This window comes from Papio anubis, chromosome 5 (assembly GCF_008728515.1).
Source record: "Papio anubis isolate 15944 chromosome 5, Panubis1.0, whole genome shotgun sequence".
NCBI classification, from domain to species: domain Eukaryota; kingdom Metazoa; phylum Chordata; class Mammalia; order Primates; family Cercopithecidae; genus Papio; species Papio anubis.
The window spans coordinates 144,380,777-144,406,716 of NC_044980.1; the positions used below are offsets into that span (position 1 = coordinate 144,380,777).

Below are 25,940 nucleotides of genomic sequence, written 5' to 3' on the forward strand. Positions count from 1 at the left end.
TTTGATTTTTTAGGAGCTTTTATTATTTGAGTAATGTTAACATAACTTAAGAGATGGGAAATGACATCTGGAGATCCAGGTATGTGGCCCACTGCAATTGAGCGCATTTTTTGGGTCTGTTTCTCTAAGGGGAGTCTCAAAACACCAGCTCAAAATATGACACATATGACACAAAATACGAACATGCACGAGCTTTGAAAAGTGCTCTGTAGTCTTAATGATGATCTAGAAGAGCACTGTCCAATAGAACTTTCTGTGATGATGAAAATATTCTACATCTGACCTGCTCAATAGGGTAACCACTGATCATGCCTGACTCTCAAGCACTTGAAATGTTGCCAGTGTGATTGGGGAGCTGCATTTTGAATGTTCATTAATTTAAATTTAAATCTTAAAAAGTTATACGTGGGTAGTAGCTGCCGTACGGAACAGTACAGCACTAGAATAATGCTGTGTCCTCCTGTTACACACACTCATGGTCTCTCCTACTCTCCCTTTATTGCACCTGTGACATCTTGCAATTTATATTTTGTTGTGTCATTATTTAATGTATTCCTCTGGACTCTAAGCTCCAAAAGAACAAATGTTTTGTCTACTTTACCATAACTGTGTCTCCAGTGCTTGGCATGGGACCTGGTACAGAGTAGGTACATCATAAATATTTTGTGAATGAATGAATGAATGAATGAATGAATGAACAAACGACCATGATTAATAAAAGGACATAGCTGCTCAGTCTGGTGCTGATAATGGTGGTAGTGATAAAAAGGGTTAAACCACAGGTCATTAAATGAAAACAGCTAAGTTAGTGCTTACAGGAACCATACACTCCCTGTGTGTAAACATACCAGTGTGTGTGTACAGGTGTGTGTGTGTGAAAGCATAATAATGTGTTTGCAAAGGTTTGCATTTTTGTAGTCGTGTGTAGACATGTATGCTCATGTGTTTGTGTGTCAGGATAATAAGGTGACTAAGACTAAGACACATGCAAATCACCCAGGAAGGCAGTTTCTAAGTCATTACTTTTTATTTTGAAAGATTCGTGAAACTCTTCACACCATGGTGAGAGTTCGTATGATTAATAAGAAGCAGCTTTTTCATGAAATGCTTGGAGGTGAACGAGTTCTCAGCCTGTGAGATCCGACCATCCCATTAACTTTGAAGTTTCTCTTAATTAATAGAAGGAAAAAAGGGAGAATGAAGAAAAGGAGGAACATGCTAAAAACCTTATGACAGTCATCCAAATGCGGGGAAAGAACAACCAATTCACCAACTCCACTTTTTCTATTTTACAACTTTCTACATCTCACTCTTGATTTTGGCCTTCCTGGCTGAAACAGCCTGGCAGTCCCCAGAGCCCCTGAGAAGAGCCCTGATTCTCCAAAAGACAGAGGAGGAGAAGCCCTGCAGGATGCGCTGACCACTTCCCAGAGAACTGACAGTCCATGCTCCCAAAAGTTTGAACCAACAGCCTAGTGTGAAAAGAAACTGCACTGAAAGGTAAAGGAGGAAATGGTGACGAACTGGGCTTATGTGAGAATGTCTATATTTTCATAACACAGCCCTAGAATCTTTCTCTCAGTGACAGCCTCAGGCAAACCACGTTCTGGTTGGTGGGTTCTGCAGGGACCTCTCCCATCACTGGGCCTCTAGTCCCAAAACCATCCTTGACAACATCGTGTGTCTGTTACTTCCCTTTGCCCACCTTCAGGCCACCTGGGGAAGCCCACAGGCAGCCAATACCCTGAAATGAAATGAACACAAAGTCTGACTCGGTGAGTATTAGTTTCAAACAGAATACTAGAGAGAAAAGTTGAAGCTGCAATGTGTGTTTAAGGCAGAGCCCAGCAGATCCATGTCCACCCATGTGCCAATAAGACAATGGGCAAAGCTACAAATGGCAAGAGAAAAATGGGACTATTAATGAGTGTGGAAAAGGCCTTAATAGTTAAGTTACAGCTAAGAATGTCATGTCTTGGGTTAGAATTTTCATTTTTAGCACCGTTAAAGTATTCACTTAAATCTATGTTAGCACCTTGTCCCCAGGCAGAACAACAAACCATCCAAACATTTTAAACATTGGGGGAAACAGGAAGGGGAGGGTTAAAGAGAGAGAATCCGGTACGGCGGAAGGAGTGGATTTAGATCACAAGATCCTTGTCGATATCCTCTGCAAAGCAAGAAAAGATCAGGGTTAAAAATAAGGCTGTATCGATGATGACGCACTTCCCAAGGAGTTGGTGGACTCCCACCCATCCCCAGGGACAGGGGTCTAGGTGGCCGTCCAAGGTCACCCAGGAAGTCAGTGACGGAGGAACCTCGCTCTCCCTGTCTCTGGCCTTTCCCTGTCTCTTACACACGCTGCCAAGTTACACTTCCTGTTTCCTCTCTGTGTGCCTGCCAGTTCCCAAAATAGTGTTTAGCACAGGGTGAGTGCTAACGCTGGAGGAAGGGAAAGAGAGAGAGACAGTCGGACGGACAGAGAAGGATCAGGAAGATGCCCAACAAACCGGAGTCAAATAGGCAGACAGAGCAGAGACAGGCAGAGAGGACAGACAACAGACAGACCAAGAGATCAGAGAGTGTGAGGATGACAAGCCAGAACCCTGGGAGCAGTGCTTCTGCCCATGCCCCTTGCTCCTTTGCTCTGACACTCACTCTGCTTGATGCCGAAGCAGCCGGCCCACTCATCCAGGGCGATATACTTGTCATTGTCCAGGTCACAGGTCTCGAAAAAGCGGGTGGTGCAGTGCTCCATGGGGATGAGGGGAGCGCGCAGTGGGGCCAGCTCGGTGTGGGAGAGGTACCTGCAGGGAAGAAGGCAGGAGAGGGCCTGAGGCATGGAAAAGCTCCACACCCAGCCTAGGGAGGCAACCGGGGAGTTAGCCTGCCCCAGAGCGTGGAGGAAAGGATATTTAAAGCAGGACAAAAAGCCAGAATCCCAGGTCTACCCCTAGCTCAGCCACTGACTGCTCTGAGACTCAGAGAACAGCAGTGCCCCATTCGGAACCTCAGTTTCTCCTTCCAGCAAAGAGGAGGAGTTAGCCGTAATTACTAACAGCCCTTCCAGTTCTACGGTTTCATGGGCTCAAAAACAAAGGTCTTTTTGGTGTGTTTGACTGTTTCCCAATTGGCTGAGAACTGGGGGCACAGAAACTTAAAATCAAAATTCAGCACTTCTGCTATGGGTAGATCAAAATCTGGCATGACACAACCCTGTATATTGTCTATGGACACACATTTATATAACTATAAATGCCTAGTAAAGGTCTAAAAAGATACACCAATCTGGTGACAGTGCTGCCGTCTGGGAAGGAATGCGGAAAGGGACTGGGATTGGCAGTGAGGGTTAATGGGAGCTCTAACCATCTTCATAGAGCTTTACTTGTGTATCCTGTAATGTCTGAGAGGGAGGTCCTTTGGATGTCTCTCCCACTGTCCTCCCTCCCTATTCTCCCTGCTGGCCTTAGACTCCAGAGCATGTGTATAATGTTTTTTCTTTGTTCCCCAGAGCCCCCAACTACTTGTCCCTAAAACACTCTCCCCGCCAAGGATCTCCAGGGAACAATATGACTCCAGTTGTCTTCTTAACCTCTAGACCTCCCAGCCCCACCCAGCTCACCAAAGAAGTCACACAATGTTTGAACTGATAGGAACCTTCTCCTCCCCTTCATTGTACTGGTGGAAAACCGAGGCCCAGGGAGGGGCAGGGATGCAGGCAAGGTCACCTACAGCCCTGGGATGGGAGGAGGAAGAAGTGGGTCCCCTTGCCTAGGCTGGAGCCCTTTCCCAGATGTGCAGTCCTTGCACCCCATCTGGAAGCCTCCCTCCAGGCCCTCTGTTGCAGTGGGATCCAATTGCTTTGCCTGAGCTCCAGATGTTCCCCCTCGACTTTTCCCCTCCCTGCCACAATGAGTGACTCAGTTGGATCCCAGCCATGGCAAGAGCCTGGGAGAGAAGTGGCCGGGAGATTCCCAGAGCTCAGGAGACCCCAGCCCTTGGGATTGCTGGCAGGGTTGGCGGACTCCAGACACACGGGCTGGATAAAGAGCAAGGGGTGAAAACCCTAGAGAGGCGGTTCCCTGGGTATGTGAGTAGGGCACCCTTCCTTTCTGCTGTGTGTGATGCTCTGCTTCCACAACCCAAGGACAAAGTAAAAACAACTCTGGGAAGGTGCAGGTGTGGCTTGCTCTATCTGATGCTGAGCAGGAGCTCTCACTTCATCACCACAAGAAAAGTTCAGAAGGTAGTGACAGGGTTATGAACAGAGTATGAGTCCATAAGGGCAAGGACCATGCCAGATCTGATTGCTGCTCAATCCGCTGCCTAGAATAGTGCCGGGCACAAAATGCACACTCAGTAAGCATTTGCTACCTGACCAGCTGCCTGCTTGTTCTGCAGTGCCGTTGCAAGTGCCTCATAACTCATTTAGACAAGGGACAAGAGTCCTCAAACTGGGGGCTCGCAAAATAGATGGGATTTTTCGGATAACTTCCAGGGTCAGTTGCGCCCTGTTGGGGCTGGGCCTTAGGAGAGGGCTTAGACAGTACCAGGTGGCTGCACTGCCTCTGGATGTTCTGCTGAAGGACAGGAAGCATATGGCTGACACCACCTTGTCCCCTGCCACCCCTTGGAGCCTGGTACTCCTTCCTAACTCACACTACTTCATTATGCAGATACCCACGCCTAGTACTTGCAGGATTATGGAGCTATTTTGAGCTCCTACTGACTTTCACCTCAGCATGAGAGTGTCTTATTGGTTTCTTTCTCCCAAGTCCACATCTTTTCTCCAGATGCCTCATCTTTCTGCTCCAATCCCCAGGCAAACTGTGGATGCCAGGGCTAGAAGCAGCATAGGCTGCTGAGAGGCTTTCTGGCCCTAGCTAGCGCACCTGCCAGCCTGGAGTCATGGCTCTGTCCACTCTAGGGTCTGGGGTCTTACCCATCAATGGGGTGCTGGTCCAGCTGGCCGAACTGCCAGTGCACAGGAAAGATGTACATGTTGTAGTTCTTCTCAAAGTCCCGGGCCAGCAGCTCCACGGGGTGGTCTCCTGCCTCCAGGCGCTTCTCATTCTCATGGATCTTCTTCACCTGAGGGAGTAGAGATCGTGTGTGACAAGAGGTCCACGGAGATTGTCTGGGCCAGTCCGGCCCTCCCACCCCTGCCAGAAGGCCAGAGCAGGCAGAGACTAGCTAGACCAAAGCTCACAATGAGGGGAAGGAGGTGTCATAGATGGGTACCAGCATCTCATTCACAAAAACAGAAGCCTGGGATGATCTCAAAGAATTCGCCATAGAGCTACCCACATCAAAATCACCTGGAGAAGTCCGGGCACACTGGCTCACGCCTGTAATCCCAGCACTTTGGGAGGCTGAGGCAGGCAGATCACCTGAGGTCAATAGTTTTGAGACCAGCCTGACCAACATAGTGAAACTCCGTCTCTACTAAAAATACAAAAATTACCCAGGCGTGGTGGCGTGCCTGTAGTCCCAGCTACTCGGGGGGCTGAGGCAGGAGAATCACTTGAACCTGGGAGGTGGAGGTTGCAGCGAGCCGAGATCGCACCACTGCACTCCAGGCTCGCAACAGAGTGAGACTTTGCCTCAAAAAAATAAAATAAACATAAATCACCTAGGGGGTATTTAGAATGCAGCTTTTTAGGCCTTGCTTTTTAGAGACACTGTTTCAGTGGCCTGAGGTGGGACCAAGGAATCTGCATTTTATCAGCATCCTGGGGTACGTAGTATGCTCTTTAAAGTTTAAGATCCACAGACTCCAAAGGAAAAAGGAACAGGGCTGTTTGTGTCTCTTTTGTTTAATGCTAAGTTAAGCAAAGGGAGCAGGTCTCTGCCGCAGGACTTCTCAGCGATCTAAGATGTTAATATGCACCACCAGCCTCCAAAGGCGGGAAGAGAAGTATGTGTCCTGGTGCTTGGGGGTGAATGCACGCTCCAGAGCAGGATGCCACCGTGCAGTTGGGGGCCCAGTTCTAGGAATGGGACTGGATCTTCGCCAGCACAGGGCCAGCAGGGCCAGAGACGACACTTACCCGCAGCTTCTGCTTCTCAGTCAGGAGGTTGTTGTCTTCATCCCTCTCATACAGGGTGACCAGGACGTTCTTGAGCCAGTCCCGCATGCGCAGGGGGAATTCGGTCAGCTCAGAGTCCAGGCAAGGGGGGATGTCTAGGTTCCAAACACAGGGGTGGTCAGCACAGACCCTGACTCTCCCTGCCGAGAGCCAACCAGCTGCCTGGGCTGTGCTCCCCACCCCAGGGCCCCCACACACACCACCTGCATTGGTGGCCTTGGCACAGTGGCTCAACCTTTCTGGGCCACAGTTTCTTCACAGGACAAAGAGCAGAGGAGATTATGTATGGGAAGAATGCTCTAAAAATGCATTGTGCAAAGGCATGGCTGCTGCTTTCTCAGCCTGATCTCCTCAGATCAGGGAAACAGATGGTTCCTGATGGCTCCTGCACCTTACTGGGTGCTGGGCTTTGGGTGTGATTCTAGCTGAGATGGCTTATGTTGTTCATGTCAACCATTGGCAGGTGTTTGAAGCCGGGAGGCTGAGGGATCACATCTATCCACAGGCCCAGCTTGGCAGGGAGTGGGGAGTAGAGGAATCAGGAACGTGTAACCACCAGAATCTTCTTAGAAATGATTCCAACCTGGTCTTTGGAACTTAGAATCACAAATGTCGGACCCAAAGATTTCATCCAAGTCCACACTTTTCTTTTTCTTTACTTTTCTTTTTTTTTTTTTGAGATAGCGTCTCACTCTGTTGCCCAGGCTGGAGTGCAGTGGCACAATCACAGCTCACTGCAGCCTCGGCCTCCTGGGCTCAACCAATCCTCCCTCCTCAGTCTCCTGAGTAGCTGGGACTACAGGCATGTGCCACCATACTCAGCTAATTTTTTTTTTTTTGAGACGGAGTCTGGCTCTGTTGCCCAGGTTGGAGTGCAGCGGCGCGATCTCAGCTCACTGCAAGCTCCGCCTCCCGGGTTCACGCCATTCTCCTGTCTCAGCCTCCCCAGTAGCTGGGACTACAGGTGTCCGCCATCATGTCCAGCTAATGTTTTTGTATTTTTAGTAGAGACGGGTTTTCACCATGTTAGCCAGGATGGTCTCGATTTCCTGACCTTGTGATCTGCCCACCTCGGCCTCCCAAAGTGCTGGGATTACAGGTGTGAGCCACCGCACCTGACCGAAGTTCACACTTTGTACTGGACTTGTTAGAGGTCAGCATGGAGAGAAGGGACTTGCTCAAGGCCACATTGTCAGAGCCCCATCCCGCAGCCAGGACAGTGTGGTCGCCTGGGGGCTTAGGGTCTGCTCTTCCCTCATCACTGGACCATAGAAAGTCCCCTCTGTAAGGCCACCTTCATTATTAGCTGGGAGCTGGGAGAGAAGAACATCTGGTGATAAAAACCTTAGGAGTTGGAGTGAGTGGGCAACATGCGTCAGGGAAAGCAAAGTCACTTCGTAAAGGCTTCTTAAGACAGGCACTCTAGTCTCACTGCCCAGGGACTTCCTACCCATGCTTCTTCCCCCAACCCTGCTTCTCTACTCTGTACCTTCTCAATTTCACACCTGGGGCCCCACGAGGAGAACTTTGTTTCCCCTACGTACTTTTCTGCACCCTGTGCACCTGAGGTGGGTGAGTGGCTGTCCTCATTGCCATCGGGCCAGAATGTACAAGACCCACAGTGTGGATGTTGCCTTGGAGTGGGAGCAGGTGTGGTCTTGGAGGTCTCCCATGACAGGGAGGATGCTGAACAAGGGACTTGGCCCCACTGAGTCTGTAGCTGGGGTCACTGACCAAAGATCAGACCGCACCCTGGCATCCTTCCCCAGACAACGGGCTCCCAGGTTTCTGGAAGAGGGTGCTTATCCTCTCTCTTCAGAGGGCAGATAGGAATGTAATGGAGTAAAAGGATGATGATATGACAGTACCGAGTAACAGGGCCCAAAGCAAACTGACAGGCATAACCCTTATTTTAAAGCATTCAAATTCAGATATTTTCAAAATATTTTGTAGGCCCAGGTCAAACATCATTTTTGCTTTATAGTGTTGAAGCAAGAAAGATGCAAGTTAGCCTTAGAGAAGAACTTCTTCCTCGTTAGAGAAATGAAACGCGGTTGTCTCCAATGCTAGTGAGAGACTCCAGAAACCCTCCCTGATGCTGACCTTCCATAGTCGCTCAGTCCTTCCCCAGAAAGTACCCTGACCTCAGAGTTGAGAGGAGCCGACTCATAGACGATTACCTCAGTTTATAAACGGGGATGCTGAGACTCAGAAAGGGAAAGAGATTTGCCCAAGATCACCCAACATGGGGGTGGCAGAGCCAGCATCAGTGCCAGCTCAGAGCTCTCTCCCCAAGACAGGAGTCTGGAAGGGCCCAAGGACACTCACATTTGCAAGGCCCGATGTAGTCCAGGTGGAGCTTGTGGCCCTTCTTGGTGCCCTCCAGGGTGCACTTTGTGGCAAAGAAGTGGCAGGAAGAGTCGAAGGTCTTGTTGTCATTGCTGCACACCTGTTGGCAAAGCACAGAGCACCCCCTCCTTCATTCCCACAGCCCTTAGCTGATACCACTATCCTTGTGCATTTCAGAGATGGGAACATCGAGGGTTAAGCAAGGAATGTCATTGGCCCGAGGCCATACAGTGGGTTGTGGTAGGGCTGGGACACAAATCCACTCTTTGGGTTCCCAGGTCAATGCTCAGCCCAGGCTGAGAGCCATCGATGGTCTTTGAGCAGAGGCATGACTGAGTCAGGTCTAAGACACAGGGGAAAAAAATCCTGGAAGATATTTGAAGAGAAAGTTAAAGATGGGAATGGGAGAGAAACAAGAGTGTTCAAAGAAGAGTTAACATAGCAGGCCTGGAACTGTTACCCTTAGAAAGGCCTGCTTGTAAGGTCAGCCTGTGGCTGGTGTCTGGGAACTTAGCCGGGAAACAGTTCCCTGCACTGTTGTAAATATTTCCCTAACTGATAAGAGTGGCTCACTATGCCTGGACTGTTTGTACAAACAATCTGGTTCATGCTGAACATCTGCTTTCCTTCTGGAAGTGTGAAATTCTGGTGCATGCTAGGCAAAGGGTACCTATGTGACCAGCCTCCAATTAAAACTTTGGGTGCTGAGTCTCTAATGAGCTTCCCTGGACAGAAACATCACTCATATGTGGTTGCATCTTTGTAGCTGGGGTAAGAATGCACTCTGATGACCCCTCATGGGAGTAAGTCAGTCTTCACCCAGATTCCTCCAGACTCTGCCTGTGTCTTTTTCCCTTACGATCCAGCTGTATATCCTGAATATGTCGCTGTACTAAACCTTAGCTGTGAGTACAACTGTATGCTGAGCCACTGGAGTCCTAGTCAATCTCTGAACATAGGGGTGGCCAAGCAGAGATGTTGAGGGCTGGACGAGGGCAGTGGCCGTAAGTAGTTGTGTTAGGAGGAGGGGAGCCTGTGTTGAACATCCTGTCTGTACTTGCTTAGTATAGCTTATATGTCACTGCAGAGGGAGAACTGATGGGCACTGGTGACTGGGCATTGGGAGTGGGGAAGGGTGAGGAGGAGGAAAATGTTAACAATGATATTAAAATGTGGAGCCCAGAGGCTATGTAGTCTCTGGAGAAACTGAAGAGGGAGAAGCCAGATGGGAGGCTATAGGAACAATGCTGGCCCCAGATTTGCTGCCATGAGAGAGACTGCCACTTGCATGATGGTGGGCAGGAGCAGGCACTCAAAAAATATTTACTTGGATGGATGGATGGATGGATGGAGGGATGGGTCCTATTGGAGAGAAGGGACATATTTGAGAAATAATTTAAAAATAAGTAGCATTTATTGGATACTTGTTATGTACCAAGCATTTTCTGGTACATGTCCACAACACTTCTATGAGTTAAGGACTATTTTTATCTTCTCTTTGGACATGAGAAAACTGAGACCTGAAAAAGTTTGGCAACTTAGCTGAAATCTCACAGTTAACAAGTGATGGAGATGAGGTTTGAAGTCAGCCTTCGGTTTGGCCCCAGAACCTGTATTTTTGGACCTGATTCTTTGCTGATGCTCTTATACTCTTAGCTCTAGAGTCTGGCATAGGACTTGGAACCTGTTGGTGCTGTTAAAGTCTTGCTGGTTGCTGGAAAGATCCAGTGCCAGGCAGAGCACTCTGACTCATCCCCTCTTTCCTGCTGGGACTAGGTCTAGTAAGGGGACTTCTGAGACTGGCGCTGCCCCCATAGAACCACCAAGCCGACAGTTTCCTGAGCAGACATCCTGTATTCCAAAGTGCCCAATCCCTACCCCCGCCCCTGTCTCTCAGCCCTCACCTTCTCAAACTCGCCAATGGGGGCTGGGCAGCTGGTGGGGTCCTGGCACACACACATGGGGGTGTTGTTCTCATCCAGCTCGCACACCTTGCCGTGTTTGCAGTGGTGGTTCTGGCAAGGGTCTGTAGGGCAGAAAAACAAGGGAATCAGCATCACCTGGACTAGCACATCTACCCCCATCCTACCTGGACAGATCTCAGGGCTGACAGTCCTTGGCTGTGGCCCCTACTCTGGACTTTGGGCGGCCCTGAGTCCTGCCTGCTCTTACACTGAGCCTTGCAGTCAGCATTTAGGGGAGCAGCTGGTTCAGCTGGGGATTAGAGGTTTAGCTCGAGATAGAAGTCAGGCCCTTTTGGGGGGCTGGAGGCTCAGTCTGGGACCCAAAAACACTAGATGCCATATGACTTTCCCGAAGATTGAAGCAACCATTGTGTTCCTGGGTCTCCACTGAACAATCACAGTGAGGCTTTTCTGGATTCCAGAATAGGCTTTCTAGAATGGCTTAGAAAGTCAGCTGTTGACACTGAGCCAGGGAGCGGTGAGGCCCAACAAAACAGACTTAAGCAGCTGTAAAGGACAAGGGAGAAAAGCCCCAAGGTCCACGCTAGACAATAGAGCCTGGTAAACACCGGATGAGGTGGGCGTGGAGGCGGGAAGGAACATGACTCAGTAGACGTCCCTCTGTTCCAACAGAAACCCTGTGCCCAGCTAGATCGAATACCATTAACTATCCCCTCAGGATGAGAGCTTAATGTGGCCTTTACCTAGCGATGCTTTATTTTGGGTGTTTTAATAATCCTTTAGTGGATGCCTACTCAGCTTGTCTGTAAACCTTCTGACAGCCCTGGAATGAGGTTCTGCTGTCTTCATCAGCCCTATATGAGAGATGAGAAACTGAGGCTCTGCGATGCTAAGCAAGCTGGCGTGGAGAAACCTAGGTTCAAAACTTGGTTGGACTGCTTCCAAAGTCCATGCTTTTAACCCCTTGGGTACAAATGCCTTGCACCTAGGGCTGCAGCCAGAGCCCCTAGGTCATTTCTCTCCCAGGGCACTAACGCACGGATAGCATGGTATGGTTTATGTCAGATTGCATTTCCTCAGGACCTCGTTTCCTTGGGTTGTGTGAAATAGAATGAGCTTATGAGTGTGCAAGTTCCTGATCTCTTCTCTCAGATCTATTCCTCTGTGGGGCACGGGCTGAGACAGAAGCAATGGGGGATTTTGGCGACCTGATGTGATCAGCAACCTCCGTGGGACTGGGAAACTCAGCTTTGGACTCAGGGCAAAGAGCTATGAGGGGAAAAGGCCATTTTCAGCTGGAGAACTCTCCTTCCTACCACACACATGCATGGCCTGGAAACCGATCTTGCCCAGATCCCAGGGGACTGAGTGCCACAGTTCCCCAGTTATTAAGTCAAAGCCGTGTTTCCTCCATAGCCACTGAGGACCCCACCCTGCATTTCTGCTGGAAGGAGCCTCATGTAGGCTGTCCTCATGCCCCAGACCCAGGCAGCCAAGGGCAGCTTGGATGTGCCAAGTCACAGGGAAGGGACGTACTTTCAGCTACCACCTCCTCTTCGGTTTCCTCTGGACCGTCATCAAATTCTCCTACTTCCACCTGGACAGGATTAGCTCCCACAGATACCTGGAATTGAGAGAGAAGAATGGGTAAAATGGTCCCCACTCCCATCCCAGACCCATAAGGGTAGCTGAAGGGTTCCAGGTCACAGAAAGCACAAATGCAGGGTTAGGAATCCAGATTTAATCTATAGGCCTGTTGTGTTTCGCAGTATGCCTGGGATTCTGTTGAGCTGCCTTAGAGGCCACCAGGGGTGTTAGGGAAAGAGAGCGTGAAAGGAAAATATATCTTGGACCCCAAAATCAGTAAGCTAAGGGGAAAAGTCAAGTTGGGAACTGCACAGGAGAAACCCGCCTCCTATTCTATGCAGTCGTCCCTCTGAGGCTCACCTGAGACAAATGCTTATCTGATTGCTTCCTCTCCCCTATTGTTTATGTAAAAATGCAGATTCACTGAGCCAGATTAAATTGTGTATTCAAGGGAAGGCTGATCAAGGACTCAAAAGAATGCAACCATTTGTCTCTTATCTTCTTCTAACCTGGAAGCCCGTACTTCTCAAGTTGTCTTGCCTTAGTGAACTGAACCAATGTACAACTTAGACATATTGATTGATGTCTCATGTCTCCCTAAAATGTATAGAAGCAAACCGGACTCCCGACTACCTTGGGCACATGTCTCAGAACTTCCTGGGGCTGTGTCATGGGCTCATCCTTAACCTTGGCAAAATAAACTTTCTAAGACCTATGACTTGACTGAGACCTATGTTCACAAGAGGGTGTCAAGCCTCCACCCCTGCCAGTCACACCCAAGCATCTCCCCTTTCCTCTGTGTGTGTGTGTGTGGTTTTTATTTTTTTATTTTTTATTTTTTGAGACTGAGTCTTGCACTGTCACCCAGGCTAGAGTACAGTGGCGAGATCTTGGCTCACTGCAACCTCTGCCTCCCGGGTTCAAGCGATTCTCCTATCTCAGCCTCCTGAGTAGCTGGGATTACAGGCACACGCCACCACGCCCAGCTATTTTTTTGTATTTTTAGTAGAGATGGGGTTTCACCATGTTGGCCAGGCTGGTCTCGAACTCCTGACCTTGTGATTCGCCTGCCTCGGCCTCCCAAAGTGCTGAGATTATAGGCATGAGCCACAGCACCCGCCCTCCTCTGTTTTACGTTTGGGGAAACTGTGGGTAAACATGGAAGAACAGTTGTTCCACAGCTTAAAAAACAAAAAGTTTAAGGTCTTGGCCCCCAAACGTAGGGGTCTGTTGAAGGTTTGGGAAGCATTCAGGAGTGTGTCAGGATGTGGGGGATACTCAGGGTTTGCATCGATGCTATGTGTGTACATGGAGATGAATGCCCCACTCTAGCACTGAGACCCACAGCACCTGCCCTAATTTCTCAGGGCACAGAAACAGGTAGAGAGGGGCTAAGGGGCTGTGGTCACTGCCCACATACCTCGGTCACCTCTGCCACAGTTTCTTCCACCACCTCTGTCTCATCAGGCAGGGCTTCTTGCTGCTGTTGGAAAGAGAAAGTAGGGTTTAGGGGGGTCAGGAATGAGGCCAGCTTCACCTCCAAAGTGCCTGTGGCCTGAGATACAGGCTAGGGGGCTTGGAGAGCAGCTCACTGGAAATCCCCAAAGTTGTGTCTCACGGACTGCCATGGGTGAGGGACAGGACAAAGAAGGAGCCAGTCATGTGAGCACCGTGGAACGCTCAAGCAGCTCTCATTTTATGTATTTTATATCCAAGGTGTCTACCTAAGATTTAGCTTGGAAAAGTATTTCTGCTGCTTTGATTCTTATAAAGTCTGAAAATCACTGATCCAGATCAATTCCCTCACTTTACAGATAGGAAAACTGACATCCAGAGGGCATGACACTGTGAATTTTAACAGATGTCATCATCTTCCTCACAGTCTGATATTATTATTATTATTAGGCAATATTTCTTGCCATTTCAACTTGGAGTAGGAGAAAGCAAGAAAACACACAACTTTGAGGCCCCTAGGTGGCTGGGGCTGCTTCAAAACTTAAAGCCAACTTTGAGAAACTTTTGCCTCCATCTACCAGCCTGATCAAGATTGCCAAAGTCTGCCATCACTCCCACTTCTTAGTGAAGAAAAGATGAGGGGATCACAGGTTGAAAGAAATTGCACCTTTTGCCTGCCCTGCTTCTTCCTCCTCTCCTGGTGAAGGCTTCCAGATGGGCTGTTGATAACTACTCCTGTCCTCTGCATGTAATGCTTGGAGAAGCTGTCTGTCAATCAAGAGGCCCCACCCTTCCCTGGCCAAGATGTTGCCTCAGGACCCAAGCTCAGCCAGATTGGCTCTCATTTTTTGAATTTTTAAAAATCTTCTTGGCACATTCTCTCAAGATGTGAAAATTGCTGGAGTTGATTCATTCAGATAGCAACATCTCAGAGACTGTCTGTCCATTAGTTCTTAACTCCCAAAGCCTAGATTTGCCCTTTTCCAGTCCTCCCAAGGCCTTTAATGTTATAATCGACCTCTGTATCTTCCCCTCCTCCAACAATTTAGTTAGATTGAACGGTTGCTTACAACCAAACAACCCTCGCTGTTTCAGAAGCCAACACGTTCCTCTCTCTATAGCTTGAATCTCTTCTAACACCACCCCTACCAGCAATCCCCCACATCCCGTCTCCTGCCTGCTTGAATTCCTCATATGACAAAGAGGTCATTTCCTTCTAAAGCAATCCTAGTTCATTGCTGGGAGGCTCTGACTACTAAGAAGTTTAGCTAACATTACATGGAACTCTCTCTTCTCTGAAGCATCACCCAATGGTCCTCATCCCAGTTTTTCTCCTGAGCTTATTAACTTAAGAAAAACAAATCTTAAAAAAAAAAAAAAAAAAAAAAAGACAACTAACTTGAAATGGGGAAGTCCCTGTTCCCTTTCAGCATCCAGGGCTGGCAGGCTGAGAACCCCTGGAGCTGGTGGTAGGAATGAAAACAAGAAGATATGATATTTAGGTACTTACAGGGGCTGCCAAGGCCCTCCCGGCCAGGCAAAGGAGAAAGAAGATCCAGGCCCTCATGGTGCTGGGAACCCTATGAGGAGGAGAGATTGAGAGTTCAGTGAGGGTGAGACTTCCTGATTGAGATTTCTGAATTCCTGATATGTGCAAGATAATGTTAGATGGTACAAGTTAAATGGTAGTGAAAAACATGAGAGGAAGTTGGTTCCATTTAATATTCTTTCAATTCTGCTTATATGAAAAGAAAGTCTCAGTTTGGTGCTAAGATATCTTGAACTCCTCCTTTATACTCATCTATCTCCTTTTTTAACAGAGAGAACAGGCCTCCAGCTCAGAGCTTCCACAGGAAATTATATCCAGCTGGAACTGAATAAAGTTGCTGTTTTTGTTTTTTTTAATGTGTTTGTTTTTACAGTTTCCTTCTATTTATGACAAAGGTACACAGAGTTTTCCATTTATGGTAATGATATAAAATCTGCTTTCATAATACATTTATTAAAGTTTTTAAAAAGTGATTCAACTAAGGTGATGGGCTAATTAGCTAAGTTTGGGCAATGCCAAACCAGACCATCTTCAAGGTCCCTTCAATCCCTGATATTCTAAAATTATTTTTTTCCCTAAACCCAATCTCTCCTCCTCCTTCTCTGTAGCCTCCTCCCCCTCCTTCCTACTCCCTCTGCAGTGGGAGAAGTTAATAGGCAGCAAGTTCTTGCCAGTTTGAGACAATGAGATCCACATACTAAAACAAAGAACAATAGCCTTGGAATGTAACCCATGGAAACTTGAGGGTGGCCACATTTTTCTCCATTCTACCCAGAAGGGACAGCAGTTCTTTAGTCCTGTAAGGAAACCATCCAGATGCTTCCATGTGTTGCAGAGGGGATGTGTTGAGATCTTGAAAATATCCCTGTTCTGGTAACTGTTAAGGCCTCATTCTCTAAATGGCAAGCTCTAGACTCTAATACTCTCATGACTATAAGGGATGTTGGAGCAGCATCTCCTCTGAGGATTCAAAACCAAAATGCCATTCCTAACAGAGGCTCTGTGGTGGAGACACTTCATTTCTTGTGCTAACTAAATGGCTTTTCATTTTTAAGTGACTTTAGAAAGTTCTTTCTTTTACTGATCTAAATCTGCCTCCCTCAAACCTTCTGATCTGTCTACCCTGCCTCCCCTGCAGCCACAAAGAACAAACTTGCTCTCTCTACCCACACATAGTCTTCCAGTCAGGAACAACAATGGCCATGTCTTCCATCTTTTTTCTCCCAAAACCTCCCTGTCAGGCTCATCATCCCTTAATTCTTCCAAGACTTCTCAACTGACCAAATGGTGGTGGGAGGTAACCTGGCATCATGGAGAAGAACACTCAGCTTGAAATTAAATGCCAGGAGTTCTTGTTCTACCACAATAGTATCTTGATGTACCGGTTAAGTCTTTTGGTCTCTCTAGACCTTGGTTCCCCCATCTATCAATTGAAAGGGGTAGGCTACGTGAACTTTGAAGTGGCAGCCTCGGTCCTTAAAAGGCTCTTAAAACACCCCAAGAACATTCTGGTCTTGACACATATCATCTCCTCTGGGATCATTTGGCTTCACTTGTACTATAGCATTTGGGAAGCAGAAACAGGCAGAGGAAGGGCCGACTTCATAATGGTCCTTTCTTGGAATTAAAGAGACACAAAACCTCACCCCCTATTGCATGGAGTGAATGAAATAAAACTAACAGAAATTTAAAGGACCTGGGGGTTTGGTATTGCTTTACAATGACCCCAACTCCCAGAGGAGTCTAGTCTTCCCTTTGGAGGCAGCTTGTGGAATGTTCCTCCCCTCACACAGTTGTTCACTTGTTCCCCAGGCTTAAGTGGAAAAATCTCCCTTCTTACTTCCCCTTTTGGAAGACGCAACATAAATAACTCCTGCATGTGGCTCAGGACAAATGGAACAGAAAAGAAAACATCAAGGAAGGACTTTCTGAGACAGTTTGAAGTCGAAGGATCAAAGTGAAATGGCAGCTAAAACAAAACAAAACAAAGTCACCCTGTCTGAGTTACAATGACAGGGAAGTCATGTTATTGAAGAAATAGCCCAGCTAGGACTGGAAATGTAGTAAGCTTCAGATTAGAAAGACAGGAAGACAGACATTTCCCTGAGTCTGTGTCCTGCACATGAGCAGTGTAACCATGCTTCCCTGTGACCAGGGGAAGGTTTCGCTGGGCAGCTCTTCCGTCTATCCTGCCTCCCCATCTTCCTGAATTCCTTTTCCAGCTGCACACTCACCCTCCCTTGCCACCCTCATCCCTGCTGTTGCAGCCAGAAGAGAAAAATAACTCTAAGTCTTACAGTGCTGCTTCATAGTTTCTAAAGCACTGTCACATAACACTGTCTCCTAGAGCCTTCTGACAATGCTGGGAAGGAGGCAGACAGTCATGGAAGGGTTCTTAGTCCCACAGTCCTAATGGGGAGTCTGAGGTTGAGAGGGAGGAAGCACTTGTCCAAAGTCATGCAACATTCAGGCCCTCTCCAAATAGGCAAGCGTTCTCGCTCATGGAGTTGGGGTGAGCCTGATAGGAATTATGCTCAGACAGGTGGGAGTGAGGGAGAAATACAGAGAGACTGTTAAGAACAGAATGCAAAATCTTGGAATACTCCCTCAAAGTTTTGGAAGAAAACTGTAAAAACAAACACAAAATTTGGGTCCTGCCCAGTACCCAGTGCTACACCACCAGTCCCAGAGCGCTTTTCCCCCAGATGATGAGATGGGAGGGAAGGGAAGCGGCTGAACTATTCCAGATGCACAGCCATACTCCCTGCTTCCCACAGGATACCTCTCTGAGGCTCTCTAAACCACCACTGACCAAAGAGGCCTGGGTCCATCCTGCAAAGCTAATGGAGTATAACAGTCACCCCAGCAAGGTCAGAGCACAGTGTCGAACCCCAGTATTCAGAACTTACCAGCTGTGATCCTTTGCCAATCAAACCTAGGTGTAGTGTGCCTGGTGAAAATTTAAATTCCCTTCATATAAATGACCAATATTAAATGAAAACATCCTCTTTTGTATTTCTTTAGTCTGTGATGATGCATACATTTATCATTTTCAGGGTGTTTTCATAATCCAGCATCCCACTGGGGACTCAAGCCACATCTTTCTGCCCAATAGTACAGATGAGAAGACCAAGGCCTAGAGGAAAGGAGAAACCTGCCAACAGCCGATAGCAGTGAGTGAGTGGCAGGACTAGGGTGAGGACCCATGCAACCCTACCCCACCACTGGCATGTCTCTACCTCTGCACACTATTTCCCTTAGCAGTTACCCACTCCCAGGTGGTCACCTGAATGGGGCTCAGTTGGGTCTTGAACTGGCCTGAGTTCCTGGGAAGGAAAATGCCCAGGGCCAGGGGAGGAAGAGGAGGCATATTTCCCTTGGCTTGGTAGCCATCAAATGCAGACAGTCTTAGCCCCCTCCCGGCCGCCACTCACTGCCTCCTGTTCCGTACATTGAGTCCCTTCCTTTTGCCTTTATTTGCTCTGGAGACTGCTGAAAATCCGTCCTTGGCTGCCAGCAGGACCTGAAGCTGAGGTCACTTCTCTCTCTGGAAGGACTCCGAGGATGGAAAAGTACAGCCAGCCCCCAGGTTTGTCCCTCAAAACATAAAGGGCCTCCTTTGGGCTCTCCTTGGATGCTAAAAAGCCACTGAACGTTAGAATAGGGGGGATACCTCAGAATCATAGAATCATGCACTGTGGGTCTCAGAATGATAGACTCTTAGAATGTGAAGCAAAGAAACTGAGTTGCCATCTTTAAATCTTATTTGGGTGGAAAGAACTTATGGAGTAATGCAACCCAACAGGACTTCCCAAGATGATGAATATATTCTATATCTACACGGTCCACTATGATAGCTACTGGTTACAAGTGATTATTGAATGCTTGAAATGTTGCCAGCGCAAATGAAGAACTGAGTTTTAAATTGTATTTCATTTTAACTAATTTTTTAATTTTAAAATTTTATACAAAAGGACTGAGGACAGTCCTAAAAATCTTACTTAACCCAGACCTTGTTGAAATACTGCAATAGAGAATAGTGGAAAACATCTTTTTTTTTGAGACAGGGTCTCCCTCTGTCACGCAGACTGGAGTGCAGTTGGCGCAGTCTCAGCTCATTGCAACCTCTGCCTCCCAGGCTCAAGCGATTCTCCCACTTCAGCCTCTTGAGTAGCTGAGACCAGAGGCACATGTGACTATACCCAGCTAATTTTTCTATTTTTTTGATAGAGATGGGGTTTCACTATGTTGCCCAGGCTGGTCTCAAACTCCTGACCTCAAGCGATCTGCCTGCCTCAGCCTCCCAAAGAGGTGGGATTACAGGCATGAGCCACCATGCCCATCTATTTCAATCAACTTAAATATAAAGTGGCTAGTGGCTACCATGGTAGACAGAGTGGTAATAAACTATGAGGCAGTACAGCATAAAGGTAAGCTCATGGGCTCTGGAGTCTATATAGGTTCAAATCCTGGCTCTGCCACTTAGCAATTGTATGACCTTTAGAAACCAACTTTACCTCTTGGGGCCTCAATTTGTTCCCCACTGTGTAAAATGGAAACAACATACCAATCTTGAAAGGCTCATCGGTGATTTACACAAGAGAATCCAAATAAAGAGTTAAGCAATGTCGTCGCTGGGAAAAACATCTTAAAGTCTGAGGATCCCAGAATCTCCATCCCCCGAAAGAATTCAGTGCAAAATTCCAGTGCTTCATAAGCCCAGGGAGAAAGGGGTGTTTGGGTGGAACAAAGGACATATTGCCCCTGTTGGTCTGCATAAGTCCAGCCTCCAGAGGATACAGTGACGAAGACCAGGCCCAGGGCTGGCCTCTTACTCGGGCAGCTGATACCAGCCAAGCATCTCACTCTCACTATTTGGCTTGGAAACAAGGGCTTCAAAAACACATGTTGCTGGTAAACAAGCCCAAAGTGAGGAAAACAAGTCTAGAGGCTAATAAAGGAAGCCAGGAGCCAGGCCCTCCAGGGAGTTGGGACTCAGAAGGAGCTTGGGCTCTGCTGACGTGGGGACCAAGCCAGGCAGGCCAGAAAGGTGGCCACATGCGGCTACAATGGTGCTCCTGCTCACACCCCCGGGAACAGACATAGCAGCTCAGAGGTGGCCTCATGACGTGGAAGTCAGGAGAGCTGAGAGCAAGTCAGCATGTCTCCCAGCTAACTGTACGAACTTAGGGGAGTCTCCTCTGCCCTCCAGAGCTAACACCCCCAGCTTGTCTGTTTAAGGTCAGTGCTCAAAATTATGTAAGCCAGAAAATCCTTTATTTCAATGAAGTCTTCCTCAGAGTCCGATATTTCAAACAGCTGAAATCTTTTAGCATGTATTGAAACATATGAATGACTATTATCTATTTAATCAATAAGTGTGAAATTAAAAAACAAGAGCAGGCTGGGCACGGTGGCTCATGCCTGTAATCCCAGCACTTTGGGAGGCCGAGGCAGTTGGATCACCTGAGGTCAGGAGTTCGAGACCAGCCTGGCCAACATGATGAAACCCCGTTTCTACTAAAAATACAAAAAAATTAGCTGGGCGTGGTGGCAGGCACCTGTAATCCCAGCTATTCGGGAGGCTGAAGCAGGAGAATCACTTGAACCCAGGAGGTGGAAGTTCCAGTGAGCCAAGATTGCGCCATTGGCCACTGTACTCTGGCCTCGGCAACAAGAGTGAAACTCCCTCTCAAAAAAATCCACAAAAAAGAAAAGCAGCTAAAAATGGAGTGGAACTGAGGACAGGGAGTTCTACACACAGGGACATTCCTTAAGATACATTGGAATATCTGTAGTTTCTCCTAGGAACACAGTGTGGAACCCTTGGGCAAGGTGGTCCCTTAGGTTCTTTTCAGCTCTGATTTTCTGGAACAACTTAGGCAGAAGCTTTTTAGAGCATTACCTCTCTCCACTTGCCCCTTGACTCCCTGCTTCCACTTCTATTTCCTGTTGGAAGAGAAGAAGCTAAAGGAAACTTTTAAGGTGTGGCAGCTAAAACTTAGGACTGGAGAGCTTCTGGGGCAGCTCAGAGATGCTCCAGAGTTTGGGGCCAGAATCAGCCTGAGATTCCATAAAGACATCTGAGGTGCCACGTTTCACTGTGGCTAGCAGAGGCTGGGGTGGAGCTTCGGGCTTCCTCCTTGGCTCCCTCTAGGGGACCGCTGTTGCATCGTGGTGACCACAAATGAAAGGGGGAGAAATAACGTCAAAGTGTCCAGGCTGTTGCATCTGGAAAGGCCTCCGAGATCCCGAAGATAGCAAATATGTGGCATATGTGGCAAACACGTGGCCTCCACCTACCTCTCCTGCACATGTGGCAGACATTACTAATCAATCGCCTGACCTCTTCCCCTAAAGCCTAGAGAGGCATCAGAATCCTGAACACAGTTCTTCTGACAGCCACTACCAATGGATTAGTGATGTTGTCAGGCCACATGAAACCTCTATGTGATGTCTCTTATTGTAGAGATAGAGAAATTGAGGCTTAGAGAAGGAAAATACCTCTCTGGAGGTCATACGGCAAGCTGGTGTCTGAGCCAAACTTCTAGATTGTCAAAAACATCCAGATGTTTGCTTTGCTTTTTTAATCTGATAGGTCTGAAATCCTAATGCCATGACTAACACAAGATGACCCAGGGGGATCCCCAAATGAGAGAAGTTAATACCAAGTTTCTGAAAGAAACCAGCTCTGAAAACAATTGTTGTCTATGTTCATGTTTTCCTTACAGACAACAACCTCTTAGCTTGATGGGTGAGAGCAGAGATGATTTCCTGTCTAAGCTGCCAGCTGAGGAGAGGCTGTTTTTCTAAATAATTCTGTCAAGTCACTACTTGCTGGCCCTGGCCTTGCAGAGTCCAGCTGTCCCTGGGTTCAGTATTGGGGTTGGGAGGGAGGGAGGGAAGGAGAGAGGGAGGCATCAGTTTCTGTGCTATAGAAACAAGGTCCTCAGGGTTGCTGAAAGCCCAAGGCCGGTTTTCTCTTCTTTCATTTGAGACTGACGTTTGGGAGGGAGCCAGCTAGAAGCAAGCAGTCAGCCACCTACAGGCACATCGCGCAGGGCCTTTGGGCCTAATGACAAAGCCATGTGGGCTGGAATAGGCACTGCAGGCCAGCCAAGGGGAGAGACAAAGTGCTGCTCACCACTTAGTATCTACAGGACTTGTGTGCATGACTGTGTTTCCAAACTGAACAAATGGGGATTGGGGGAAGGCAAGGTGAACATCTAAATGGTCCAAACACCTGGAAGTTTGGCTCAGACTCCAGCTTGCTATGTGACCTCCAGTGAATTATTTTCTCTTCCTGAGCCTCAGTTTTTCTCTCTCTGAGACACAGAGTGATATATGTAGGTTGCACTTCTGTCTCATTGTCATGATCCATATAATGTTTGACTGTGCACATCCATCCATCCATGTGTGACTACAAGTGGTGGTGTGTGTTTGTACACCTGATGGCATGTCTGTGTAAGTTACATAGAGCCTGACTGAGCATCTGTGTGTTTCAGCCTGTAATAGGCGAGGATCAGAATTTTCACATTCATTAAGATATATTCCTGGACCTTGTTTGTAAATCAGTGTCATCCAGGAAGAAGTATGTGAGTGAATGACTTTCTGTGTCTGCTCCTGTAATGAGGCACTTATTTTTAGCTGAGCCAGTGGGTGCCTGTTGATGAAATCACTGTTTATGCTCTTCAGCCCTATGGGTTTGTACCTGTCCCTGTTTATCTCTGCATATTTATCTACCTACCTAAATGACTTCAAAAGCCAAATATTCTACTGTTTACCTCACATCCTCAGCCTTTTCCTTTCCTTCACCATTCTTTCTTATTTATAGCTTGTTTTCAGCAAGGAAAGCTGTTCTCATGAATAGCAAACCCCAGTCACACTATTGGTTGACAAATCTCTACAGATGGATAAGGATTACAGCATGATGATTATGTAACCCAAGATCCCCTAGCCCATCCTTTCTTGTTTTCTTTTCAACTGGGGGTGCAGTAAGGGGGTGTTAGAAATGCAGGCCAACTATTCCTTTGAATAAACACTGTATCTGGGATTTAGGTTTACTTTAGAGTTAGAAGGGTGCCTGGGAGATCATCTAGCTTAGAACCTCTATTTAACAGATTGGGAAACTGCAGCCTCAAGAGAGGAAATGTCTTTCCCGATGTCAGGCACTGTGAGTCAGAACACACTTTTTCTTTTTTTTTTTGTACCCTTGGCCAATGCTTTTCCTACATAGAGGGCACAACAGTCTTGGGAAATACACAAGAAGGTCCCCAAATCAAAATGAAGGTAAACAATATTATGATTTTAAACTTTTTCCTGTCAGCACTTCTAGTAAAGGGAAGTTCTACGTGAACCCCAAGATAATGGAGCTGCCAGGAAAAAAAAAAAGTAAAAAAAAAAGCTGAGAATGATTTCACCAGGTCTTTGGATGCCATTAATCCATCAGTTCTGAAACCCTTTGCATTATGAGGGAACGCCACAATTTGTGCTTCCCTGGGCATTATCCCATTTCTTCCACACACTATCTACCCTCTAGAGGTGGCTGCTGTTACTGTTCTTTAACTGTAGAGGGAATGGGGCCCAGAAAGAAGTATTAGTTCAAGGCCAAATGGTACCTTCAGGGCACAGCCAGAGCTAAAACCCAAGTCTTCAGACACCCTTGCAAGGAGATTATCATGGCCCAAGGCTTCCCCGGAATCCTGAGAGATCACAAGGGCAGGGCCTAAAATTTGCTGCAGTCCTTGAATTTGGGGGTGGGGTACGTTCAGACTGATGTTCTTGGAGGGTTCTGAGCGTCCCCTCCCAGCCAGCAGGCAGAGACCCTGAAAAAAAGGTTACCGTGGCAACTCGCATTCCTGGGAGAGTGAGTCAGGCAGAGAAGAGCCTTCTGGTGGGTGGGACTTGGAGAAAGTTTCAAAAGTTGATTCCTTCTCCAGGCAACCCCCTTCTTCCCCTCCCTCCCCCTCTTTGCTCTAGGCTTTGTCGATGTGGCAGCTGATAGCTGCGAGTTAACTCTCTCTTTCCTCAACCACTCCCTTTTTAAAAGGGAAATACACACGTTTGTTACCAGTCCTCACTCCATCCCCACGTCATGCCCTCTAATCCATTTGAGAATATCTTAAAGCTGAAAGTCGTGAGCACCCATATTCATTCTCTCTCTCTCTCTGTCTCTCTCTGTCTCTCTGTCTCTCTGTCTCTCTCTCTCTCACACACACACACACACACAGACACACACACACACAGTGCATACAATTTTTAGGGGCTTACAGATGGCTTGAGGCCCATTCAAAGACCACTCCATAGACCCTGGTTAAGAAATCTTCCTTTGAATATTTTAGAGGACACAAAGCACCTCAAAGAGCCTTCAGTTTCAGCCTTCTTTCTTTACAGATGGAGAAGCGAAATCCAGGTGAAACACTTACCTAAGATCACACATAAAATGCATGCCTGAAGCCTGTGTCCTACGTCTGCTTTGCTTCTCACTAAACCACCAGCACTTGGGGCATACAGAAATTTAACTCTAAAGCATTACTAGCGAAAACATTTTCTCTAATGAAAAAAATGCTGTCCTTTCCTGAGGAAAATGCATGCCTCTCTGTTCCCTTTTGGGCAGACTGGGATTCCTGGAACACATAACTCAACCCAGCGCCCCCTTGCCCTTGGAGTCCTTGGAGTCCCTTTCCCTAAAAAAGTCCACATGACAGCCAGTTCGTGGAGCCAGTGGCAGTGAAGAAAGGTAGTGAGTTTGTCTGACAAAGACCTGACACCCTGACAGGCTGGACACCAGCCTTGGGTGGAGTACGGAAGGGGACCCTGGAAATCTCTCCCTCTTCCCTTCCCCCTTTCCCCCTTCTGAGAACATCTCCCCCCCAGCACACTCCACCTCCCACCACACCCATGTCTTGCTTGATGATATCTGATGTCTGGGTTCTTCAGATCTAGATAAACTAAGGGCTACTGCCTGTGTTTACCATCCCAGGGAACTCAGGACAGGAGCAACACCTAGCAGAATTTCAGGCAGAACGGCACCGGAGTTTGTGTATGTGGGGGGACGGAAGGTGGTGTTTGGGAGTGAGGAGAATCAGAGGAAAACAGAAGGCTTCCCAGAGGTGGGGATTAATGATGAAGCCTCCCCCTTTGCCTTTCGGAGATCAAATGATTGTTCGTGCAAAGTCCCTTTTGGAAAACCGAGCCCCTGACCAACATCCAAGTCTAGGAGGTTTCTTCTCCTGGAATAAGGAACAGGAGGACAGACTCCGGTTGCTGGCCAGGTCCCTGTGGCAGCTGTGATGGGATCAGATTCCCAGGAAAGGAGGAAGCTGCCACATTTGCAAAGGGAGCAAAGAGGACAGGCGGGCAGCCTCCGAAACCAGAGAGACAGACACAGGGAGAAACAGAGAGTGAGAAATGCTCCCCTGAAGACATAGTGAGATTATTTCCTGTAAACCTATAAGGGAAGACAAAGTTACACAGTGAGTCCACCTTCTGAAAAGCAACAGGCAGACAGGACCGAGGACCATGCTCTTAAGGGGAACCGTGATGGAGCCGGGAGGAGAGGTGCATCCTCAGCAGAGCTTCCCTCCCTTGCACATGAGCTGACGGTGTGAACTAGGGTGTTGGGGTTGGTGCAACTATAGAAGGGAAAGGCTGGGCGGGGGTCACATACCTCAGTGGCAGGCAGGCAGGCGGCAGGCAGAGCGCGCTCTCCGGGCAGTCTGAAGGTCTGCAGGAATGTGGAGGGGTTTAGAGACAGGCAACAGGAAACCACTCAGAGCTCTGGGCTGGGTCTATCTCCCCTCCACCCCGCGGTCCCTCCTCCTCCTGTCTCCTCCTTCCCCCAACCTCCTCCTTCTCCCACAGCCAAAGCTGTCTCTGTCTTTCATTTCTTTCCTCCTCTTTTTGCGGTGGGCTGTCCTGACCAAACGCCCCAACCCTGCCTGCCTCATCTGTTCCGGGGCTGCTGCCTAAACCGACTCACGGAGT

At 48.0% G+C, this 25,940-nt stretch overlaps 1 protein-coding gene across 1 annotated transcript; it reads right to left on the reverse strand.

Annotated features, from left to right (window-relative positions):
• Window positions 1-25,734, reverse strand: SPARC (secreted protein acidic and cysteine rich). The gene is made up of 10 exons (XM_031666557.1): window positions 25,624-25,734; window positions 14,916-14,985; window positions 13,371-13,433; window positions 11,900-11,987; window positions 10,343-10,464; window positions 8,418-8,538; window positions 6,051-6,184; window positions 4,943-5,091; window positions 2,659-2,807; window positions 1-2,170 (listed from the first exon to the last, which is right to left on the reverse strand). Exons 2-10 carry the CDS (start codon window positions 14,970-14,972, stop codon window positions 2,142-2,144), a joined length of 912 nt encoding a protein of 303 aa, XP_031522417.1. The 5' UTR covers window positions 14,973-14,985; window positions 25,624-25,734; the 3' UTR covers window positions 1-2,141.
• Between the last annotated feature and the right edge of the window lie 206 nt (window positions 25,735-25,940).

Coding starts and splice junctions, on each gene's coding strand:
- SPARC (XM_031666557.1), bottom strand. CDS start 14,972: ATGAGGGCCTGGATCTTCTTTCTCCTTTGCCTGGCCGGGAGGGCCTTG. Junction 13,434..14,915: donor GGAGGGCCTTGGCAGCCCCT/GTAAGTACCTAA, acceptor TCTTTCCAACAG/CAGCAAGAAGCCCTGCCTGA. Junction 8,539..10,342: donor CCATTGGCGAGTTTGAGAAG/GTGAGGGCTGAG, acceptor CTTTGCCAACAG/GTGTGCAGCAATGACAACAA.